The 9483-nt window shown below is 40.3% G+C and overlaps 1 protein-coding gene across 2 annotated transcripts; it reads right to left on the bottom strand.

The window, feature by feature from the left end:
- Positions 1–430: 430 nt before the first annotated feature.
- On the bottom strand, positions 431–3781 carry LOC122875222 (collectin-11-like). 2 transcript variants are annotated; one of them, XM_044194124.1, is made up of 5 exons: positions 3601–3781; positions 3002–3126; positions 2345–2422; positions 1673–1738; positions 431–1083 (listed from the first exon to the last, which is right to left on the bottom strand). In XM_044194124.1, exons 2-5 carry the CDS (start codon positions 3123–3125, stop codon positions 701–703), a joined length of 651 nt encoding a protein of 216 aa, XP_044050059.1. In that variant the 5' UTR covers position 3126; positions 3601–3781; the 3' UTR covers positions 431–700. The 2 variants fall into 2 exon arrangements, with proteins under 2 accessions (XP_044050059.1, XP_044050058.1); XM_044194123.1 differs by having other exon boundaries at positions 3002–3131; positions 3601–3779.
- Positions 3782–9483: the final 5702 nt, after the last annotated feature.

Below are 9483 nucleotides of genomic sequence, written 5' to 3'. Positions count from 1 at the left end.
GTCAATGTCCTGACCTAAATCCTATTGGGATGCTATGGCATGACCCTTAAAAAGGCAGTTCATGCTCGAAAACTCCAATGTGGCTGAATTACAACAATTCTGCAGATGAGTGGGCCAAAATTCGTCCACAACGCTGTAAAAGACTCATTGCAAGTTATCACAAATGCTTGATTGCAGTTGTTGCTGCTAAGGGTGGAACAACCAGTTATTAGGTTTAGGGGGCAATTACTATTTCACACAGGGCCATGTAGGTTTGGATTTTGTTTTCCCTTAATAATAACAACCTTCATTTAAAAACTACATTTTGTATTTACTTGTGTTATCTTTGACTAATATTTAAATTTGTTTGATGATCTGAAACATTTAAGTGTGACAAACATGCAAACAAATAAGAAATCAGGAAGGGGTCAAACACTTTTTCACACCACTGTATGTATAATATCCTTCCTTTAATTGTGTACTTTAATTCTTTTTCATATAGGAATATGTCTTTGCAACAGTAACAATGTCATGCTGATGATGCACTTGTAGGTTTCTGGGACTAAGATCTAACATAATGGTTTAGGGAAACGGTAACATGTGAAAGTAAATATTTCTAAGAGCAAGTGCACTGACGTTAAGGTGAGCTGCTGTAACAAAGAGTTTCCCTTCGGGGATCAATAAAGTATTTCTGATTCCTAATCTGGAATATAAGAACTTTCTATATCTGACAAACGATGTAAGCATTTAAGGAGCATTCGTGTGTCACTCTCCAAACACCGTTTTCTGACAGCATGGTGCAGCCTGTATCCTGGATGGATTTGTCTGGCTGCCCTCCTCCCCATTTGGTAAAAGTCAGAGGTCGGTTTTCCAGATCTGTCTCAAAATTCCCCTCTGCTTTTTGATTGTTGACGTTGATCCAGGCCGTTTTGTAAACGTCCCCAAACGCTTGAGTCAGTACGCTGTTCTCCTCCTCGTTCTGGGGCAAAGCCAGCTCTAAGCCTCGTTGGGAGCAGAACTCGACGGCCCTGGAGAAAGAGTCTCTCTCCTTGTAGGACACAAAGTATTTCTGACCAACCCTCCGGACAAAGTCATAGTTTGTAGCTGAAAAAAAGAACAACATGCAACAAATCAGGAATGAACAAAGTGAAAACATTCATTCTACAACCTCAACATTGTATTGTCATCTTGGCCCTCTGGCTCTCAAGCTCTGTTCAGAAGTCTTTGACAAGAAACCCTTTGCTTTACATGTTTGATCTTCCTCTGACACTAAAATAATCAGACGTTCTTTTAGCTTCATACACAAGTGAAATACAGTCATTTGTCTCTTTTTGTTCAAGATAAAAACTTTTTGGAATATTTTGTACACATTCCAGGATTGCCCCCTCGGAAAATAATAATACAGTATTTATGTAGGCTATGTAAATACATTAAGATTAATGATGCAAAGTATTGCAGCATTTCACTAAACATATTTCTCATCACTCCTTTCTCAGAAAACACCCTACCCAAATAAAAGAGAGGATGCATTTACATCAAATATACTGATGCAGTAGTAAAAGCACAAAATTAGTATGGACAGCACTTACAAGGAATCTAACAAAGTCATGTCTCAGCTATAATATTACAATCTCCATTCACATGCACTCCCTTCCTGTAACACTTCCTTGTAATGCTTGAATTGGATACTTACCCAGCTCTAATTTAGCAAGGCTGTTCTTTAAGGTCTCAAGGTCCTGGTTAATGGAGCCAAAGACATCTGGATCAAACAGATTAAGTTTAGTTACCAAACTGGCAGTAACTAAACGAAATGCAGCCGAGGCCGTGACATCCTGAATTGTATTCCCTAGTACAGGTCAAACTCCAATAATACTGAATCCAACACTTCCCTTAATACAACTCAATAGCATATTTCATTAGACCAATGGTGCCTGATTACATTACTAGTTATTTTATCTTTCTATCTTTGAAAGCCCCTTCCAAACACACAAAACTGTTTTCACAGGTTGTGTTGTACTTCTCTTGATCCGTAAACTGATCTTAAAAAGATTTACAAACTATGGGATCAAAGTTTAAAAGAGTTGAAATAATATCTCATGGACACAGCCTCAACAAAAATTAAACTAGGTTAAAAAAAATAAAAGATTGTATTGTTATTGTAACTGAACTGGGATGCACTGTACAAAGGTTTATCTTTTTGTGTCCACCCCTTGTGTATCTATCTACCCTTAACGACAATAACAGCTCTGAAATGTGTACTACTGCTACATCCTGCATTTTAGTGAATGAGAAACAGCAGTTACTCAGCTGGTGAAAGTAATTCTATAAAATATATTTGCTCTTTAAAATCTAGAAAATATATAACCTCGTCCACAGATTACAACAGGTCCAGGAGGTCCAGGAAATCCAGGAGGTCCAGGAAATCCACGATGTCCAGAAATTCCTACGAATCATCAAGAGCAGGGAAAGAGAAATAAAACAATATTAAAAATCCATAGCCTCACTAGTATCCCTGTGAGGCTGTAATGTTTGTTGTCTATTTGAAAAACAATATGTTGCACGGATAAAAAACTGAAAGACATCTTTTGCTATTCTCAGAAGTCTGAGGGTTACCTAAATCAAATGAGATTTGATTGTCAGTCTTCCTTATTTTTGTTGCCTGAGTGTGATAGTAGATGACAAGTAAACAAACTGACCAAAATACATTGGGCCCATCATCATCATTTTTGCATGATTTTTCTCAGCAAATGTCATGTCAGTCCTTCCTGTATATTTTGAGATATCTTGTTTGCAAAGTTGACGGTCTGACCTCAGGGTGGCCTTGTGAGCCATCACAGCTAACACAGTGAGCCAAATGAACCTGAGTGACCTCAGAGGATCTCTGGAGATTGGAGAGAGATTGTCGCTAAAACAAACTCATCTGCCTATCCAACGGGGGGGCAGAATTCAGACAAAAGATGACTGGAGTCTGGTCAGACAGAGTGTTCCTAGGAACGTGATTGTGGTAGTCAATATTACCTACCTTCTGGCCCAGGTGGCCCAATAGGCCCAGGAAATCCTCTGTCACCTTTGGGACCAGGAGGACCTTGGAGCTGACTGTAGCCAGTAGGAGCCATCAGGCAGAGGATGAAGAACAGGAGAAACATCCTGTTCTTCATAATGTAGAACATCGTAATAATTATTGGAGTTATCATTTTTTTTGTTGTTGCAGTAAATTATATCACCAGAGTAGGCAATCTCTGAGTTACATTTTAGTCCTTTAGAACTCTACAATGTTTGAAATTTGCCTATTTTCAGACGGCATCAGGAACAGGGTTAATTCAAAGTCAATCAAATAAAATCAAAGGCGGTCATGTCAGAATTCAGTCTGTAGCAAAGAAGAATTACCACTTATTACAAATTATGCATCTCCAGTAGTTCCCCAGCTCGTTGGAACACTTGAGAAAAACTGATGGATTTGCATTGCAATATATACAGATGTGCTGCAGCTAAATGAAATTTCCAAAGTGCAAATTAGAATTATATTTTGTGCAGCACCAAGCATGCTGTTGTCAAGTAATTTAAAAGGTTTTATTAACACTTAATCTAGTACCAAATAGTAATGAACAGAAAGGAACTCACTGTATAAATGAGGAGTGATCTCTGTGCTACTTCTTCGCTACTTCCAAAGCAAAGTGACTGAGAACGTAGTTGGAGTGCACGGATGAGAAATTCAGTCCAGAGTGGAAAAACAGATGTTGGTGATGTCATTTGGTAAATTACATAGAAAAACGGAGAAAGTCTGCGTTTAAGAGCCTCCCTCGTGTTTAACCAGCATGCTGTGAGACTGCAGAACTTATTGTGGATTGCCTGTCTGTATTTTCCTTAAAACACACACAACATGTAAATATGAAATTACAAATATGTTTACCTACATACCACTGCCTTGACCACTTTAAAATCAAACTAAAATATGAATTCTCCTCTCTCTGTGTAAAGAAATATGAACTATGGTGATCCTGGACCCATTGTACAGTTGTGTTGAATGCATTTCCATCCTCATAAAACATTTGTAAAGCAGATTTGTAAGATATTTCAAATCAGGCAGTGTTTACATACATGTTTTCTAGCTAGCAGTATTCACCTTCACTGCTTTGTTGGTGCATTGCTATGCTACTTTGCGCATTACCACCACCAACTGTTGATCAGTGGAACAGTGTGAAACCGGTGGCAGGAATGTGTCGCCCGCATGCTCTCATGCAAGTGCGTCCTCGTAACTGGGACCCACTCAGAAAGACATTGCGCTTCATAGCGCTACTAGCAGTCAGAAACTCCACAGGGTACCTTTTTAAATTTGTATTCCATTTGGAAAGTGGGAGCTAGCAAAGCTTTTTAGATTTCGGCCATGGTAAGAAAGCAACAAAATAGCAGTGTTGGAAAGTAACGATGTACATTTACTCAAGTACTGTACTTAAGTACACTTTTGAGGTACTTGTACTTTACTTGAGTATTTCCATTTTATGATACTTTATACTACTACTCCACTAAAATTCAGAGGGAAATATTGCACTTTTTACTGCACTACATTCATCTGACAGCTGCAAGGCAAGTTTATTTGTATGACACATTTCAACAACTAGGCAATTCAGAGTGCTTGGCATAAAACATAAAAGCTTTTTAAAACGCAGTTCTGAGCTGAAATAATGCTGTCATTAATTCACATGAATATTGTGAGTCAGACAGAGAAGACACTTTTTGGAAAATGCCTCCACTGTATATTTAATATTATTATTGTATATTATAATCAGCCATGTATTTATTGTCTAATAACTCACCCTGTCCACACAGAGCTGGTCCAGAAATCTTTTCTTCCCCAGCTAAGCAGGTAAAGAAACATCAAACATGAAGTCCATAGCTTTACTAGCAGCCCAGTGAGGATGAATCAGTGCGCATTAGAAAAAGAAAATGTTGGATGGATGAAAAACAGAGAGACAACTGTACTATTCTCATGTCCTTAGTGGGACAGAAAGGTTTGGCTTGAAGGTGGCACCAGAGGAAAGGGCATGTTGTTATGTTCAAAGGTTTATCCTCTAGTGAGCATGAAAGTATTCAGATATTTTTGTATTGTATTGTATTGTCAGTCTTCCTAACAAGTAAAACTGACCAAACTACATTAAGCCAATCCTCTATGAAACAACAACATCTTCACTCAGATTAATGGCAGTCTGCACATCATCACACCCCAACTGGACAAGCCGGCAAGCACGGTGAGGATCATCGTTTTTTTTTCTGGGTGAGAAGCTGGCAGCGATGCAGGTGGAAGCCCCCCTCGTGTCCTGGATTGTTGACTACGTGACTGGCAGACCACAGCATGTGCATCTGCAGCACTGTGTGTCGCACAGCGTGGTCAGCAACACTGGGGCCCCTCAGGGGACTGTCCTCTCTCCCTTCCTCTTCACCATCTACACCACAGACTTCAGCTACCACACAGAGTCCTGCCACCTTCAGAAGTTTTCTGATGGCTCTGCTGTGGTGGGATGTATCAGCGGTGGGGATGAGTCTGAGTACAGGGCTGTGGTGGGGAACTTTATCTCATGGTGTGAGCAGAACCAACTGCAGCTCAGTGCGACAAAGTCTAAGGAGCTGGTTGTAGACCTACGAAGGGCCAAGGCACCAGTGACCCCGGTTTCCATCCCGGGTCAGTGTGGACATTGTAGAGGACTACAAGTATCTGGGAGTGCACATGGAAAATAAACTGGACTGGGCCAAGAACACTCAAGTTGTTTAGAGGAAGGGCCAGAGCTGGCTCTATTTTCTGAGGAGGCTGAGGTCCTTCAACATCTGCCGGACAATGCTGAGGATGTTTTATGAGTCTGTGGTGGCCAGTGCTATCCTGTATGTAGTTGCGTGCTGGGGCAGCAGGCTGAGGGTAGCGGACATTAACAGGCTCAACAAACTGATTCGTAAGGCCAGTGACATTGTGGGGGTGGAGTTGGACTCTCTGGCGGTGGTGACAGAGAGGAGGATGCTGGCCAAACTACATGCCATCTTGGACAGTGTCTCCCACCCACTCCATGACGTGCTGGTCAAACAAAGGAGCACCTTCAGCGAAAGACTCATCCCCCCAAAAAGCACCACAGAGCGCCACAGGAAGTCATTCCTGCCTGTGGCCATCAAACTCTTTAACTCCTCCCTCTGTAGTGTGTCAGTCTGTATGACCCTAAGTCACTAAACTGGACATTGATCATTAACATCACTGCAATACTTAATACTCCTGTGCAATATTTTAGTTTATAATTCCCTATTTATTGATATTGATATTACTTATACCTCTATTACTGCTGTGCAATATCCTCCGTCTCATTATAATCTTAAGAGCTACACTTAACTTGACAGTTCATGCACTATTACTTTATACCGTATTATTATCATCAACCGGTAAACCCACTTTGTACTTCACACTTATATTATACTTATACCCACTTGGTACTTAATTTATCTTACCTGTATTATAGTGTATTATATTTTTTGCTTAGTACTTCTATTCCTGTGTGCACTGACGTGATAGTGAGCTGCTGTAACAAAAGAGTTTCCCCTCGGGGATCAATAAAGTATTTCTGATTCTGATTATAAGCAACTCATCTGCCTTTCCAAAAATATTGTTTAATCATAAATTACATTAATTATGTCAAAGTGTAGGAAATGTATTCAAAGCTGTTAATTACACAGTTATTGCAAAGGATAAGCCTCCAGTAGTTTCCAGCTTGTTGTAACCTCCGGGGCTAAAAAATGAACCCAACGCAGAAGTGCCAAAAACTGCAGTTCATCGAATGGCCACTTGCAGCTGGCTCCAAAAGCGAGTCAATTCCCTTAGAGCCACATTCTTAAAATGCCCATCTTTACAGCAGAAGCAAATATGTTTACAGCATGGTACAAAAAACGGTTTTAGTCTCTATAGCTATTTTCCCCCTTCATAACAACTGTGAGGAGGGTGAATTTTTTTTTATAACTCACCCATTTAAATGGTATTAAGGCAAAGTTCTGCATAATTAAGGGCGTGGCCGGTTTGAGTGACAGGTGGGTGCCCTATCAGGTGGCTAGCCGCTAGGTGGTTCAGCGACCAGGCTTCATTCGGCCTGCCTCAGCTCCACTTCTTTGCCTATTTTGGATTAGCTGGAGTCGGGGACTGCCATGATGGCCGCCCACAAAGTTGCACGACAAGTCTGTGATAAGGCCTCTTTTAAAGAGGTCATAGTTGACGTATCCACGGATTGACAGGGTTGAAGGTTAGCCAAACAGCTTCAAACCTATTTTATTTCAAATCTTTATTAATGCAGGCCTCAGCTGAAAGAGTATACTATTTTTCAGCACTTCAAATTCACACTCACACTCGTGTGTCAAAACAGTACCACAATCTGCTGTGGATGGTCACTGACCATATTAACTGGAGGAAAGAAAGCTTTAGTGCCTTGCTCATGGTGATCATTAACATAACATTCCTCAAAATATTACACATTTTTTCTTCCAAGCACTGGCGAATTAATACACGGGCTTTCCCGGGCTGAAGCCCGCGGCCCTGTATTTACAAAGCTGCTGAATAGTCAAAAATAATACTACTGCTAATGATAATAATATATAATAACAATAACAATAGTTTTTTTTTTTCTGGATGAATTTCAGAACTCCTTTAAACATACTAAGTGGTCATTTTCTTGCAAAGGGTGATATTTATAGCTACAGATTGGTCAGTTTGGTGCCCCCTTAGTTGCAAGGGTATGGCTTGGTTGGTCTACAGCCCCACCAAGAATTGTGTTAGCCCCACCATGGAACAACCAAAAAAATGACCGAGCAGAATAAGCCAGCCAACCCGTTCCATTTTCATTTAGGCTTCCTTTGGAACGTTACGCTCTCCCGCTGACCTGGCCAAACAGTGACTCAACATCCCAACAGCATGATGCAGTGTAGTGTGGTGATGCATCAATGATACTTAGGTCCCAAGCCACATCAACGGGCGGTTTGTGCACCTTCGAAAAGATTACGGGTGAGTTTGAATAGATTTTTAATAATAAGGGTAGATTTGGAAACTGAGCTGACTTTGTCGCGGTTAGTGTCGCCTAGGTTACTGTTTCATGCTCTCTCTGGCTGTTGTGCTCTGTTAACTAGCTCTCTCTCTCGCTCTGTGTGTAGAATGTGACATGTAATATACAATGCGTGGGGTTTGTAGCGGATGGGTGTGCCTGACAATGTGAACGAGTGGAAACAGCATGAATGGTAGTGTCTGAACTCAGTAGTAGCGACCGTCCACGTCTGTTGCTCTTGATGTAATTTTGCGTATGAAAAAAGGAGTCAGTGCAATCATCCAATCCATAGAAGCCTAATGCATGGTATTTCTAGGTGTATGGAGGGGGTGCTATTCTATTGTGTTGAAAAGAGAAAAATGACACCAGGAGATACTCAGATCAAAATATTTTTGTGGATCTTGTTTAAAGATATACTTAAATAAAGTCTAAACAAGTGATTTCATACCTTTTACATTTGTTTTGTTAAGGCGGTTGTGGTGGCAGATGGGTGGCAGGTTTAGCATAGCCCATGGGCCTATGACTGGTTTAAATCTCCCCTGCTGCAAAGATCTTATTTAATCCTGTATTCCTAGTTGGAAATAATTCATGACTTTAATTTTAGTTCAGTTATCAGAATTCAGTGTCATGGTGTCTTGTGTTCCATCTGGGATCTGATATCCAGAGGGCATAATAGGATGGATTTATAGATGTGGAAGACCTATAAACTAATAACAGCAAAAGTAAAGCAGAGAAAAGTGAATGATAAAAAGGTATGTTTGGCTTAAAATATTTGTACTGAAAACAACCAACTTTGTACAAGTACTGGTTACGGATGTATCATGTTCAAGTGGCAAATGTGGAAAAAAACACTGCACTCTGCTGGATAGTTTGAAAGTACCCTCAGTATCTGTGGTAAATATGTAAAGCATGGTCAGTGTGAATCTCTGATGTTGTGACAAAAACACACACACAGTGTCAGAAGTCAGTTATTGTCAGTGTTGTCAATTTTCTGCTGCTTTTGATAACATCCACATACTCATTTTACCAATCCTTTAAACTTTCTAACTGACTTTTTCAACTGATAAAATAGCTAGGCAGCTAGGCTAGCTAACTGCTGTACACTTTCTTGTGGCATACACTCTCAGAAAGCATTGTTTGTTCTTATATACAGTGGTGTGAAAAAGTGTTTGCCCCCTTCCTGGTTTCTTATTTTTTTGCATGTTTGTCACAGTTAAATGTTGACAAACAAAAAAACAGCCCCAGACCATCACACTACCACCACCATATTTTACTGTTGGTACGATGTTCTTTTTCTGAAATGCGGTGTTACTTTTATGACAGATGTAATGAGACACACACCTTCCAAAAAGTTCAACTTTTGTCTCGTCAGTCCGCAGAGTATTTTCTCAAAAGTCTTGGGGATCATCAAGATGTCTGGCAAAAATGAGACAAGCCTTGATGTTCT

Source organism: Siniperca chuatsi, linkage group LG4 (genome assembly GCF_020085105.1).
Source record: "Siniperca chuatsi isolate FFG_IHB_CAS linkage group LG4, ASM2008510v1, whole genome shotgun sequence".
In the NCBI taxonomy this organism is placed as follows: Eukaryota; Metazoa; Chordata; class Actinopteri; order Centrarchiformes; family Sinipercidae; genus Siniperca; species Siniperca chuatsi.
Note: the sequence above shows the minus strand (reverse complement) of the source record. Positions and strands in the feature narration are given on the sequence as shown.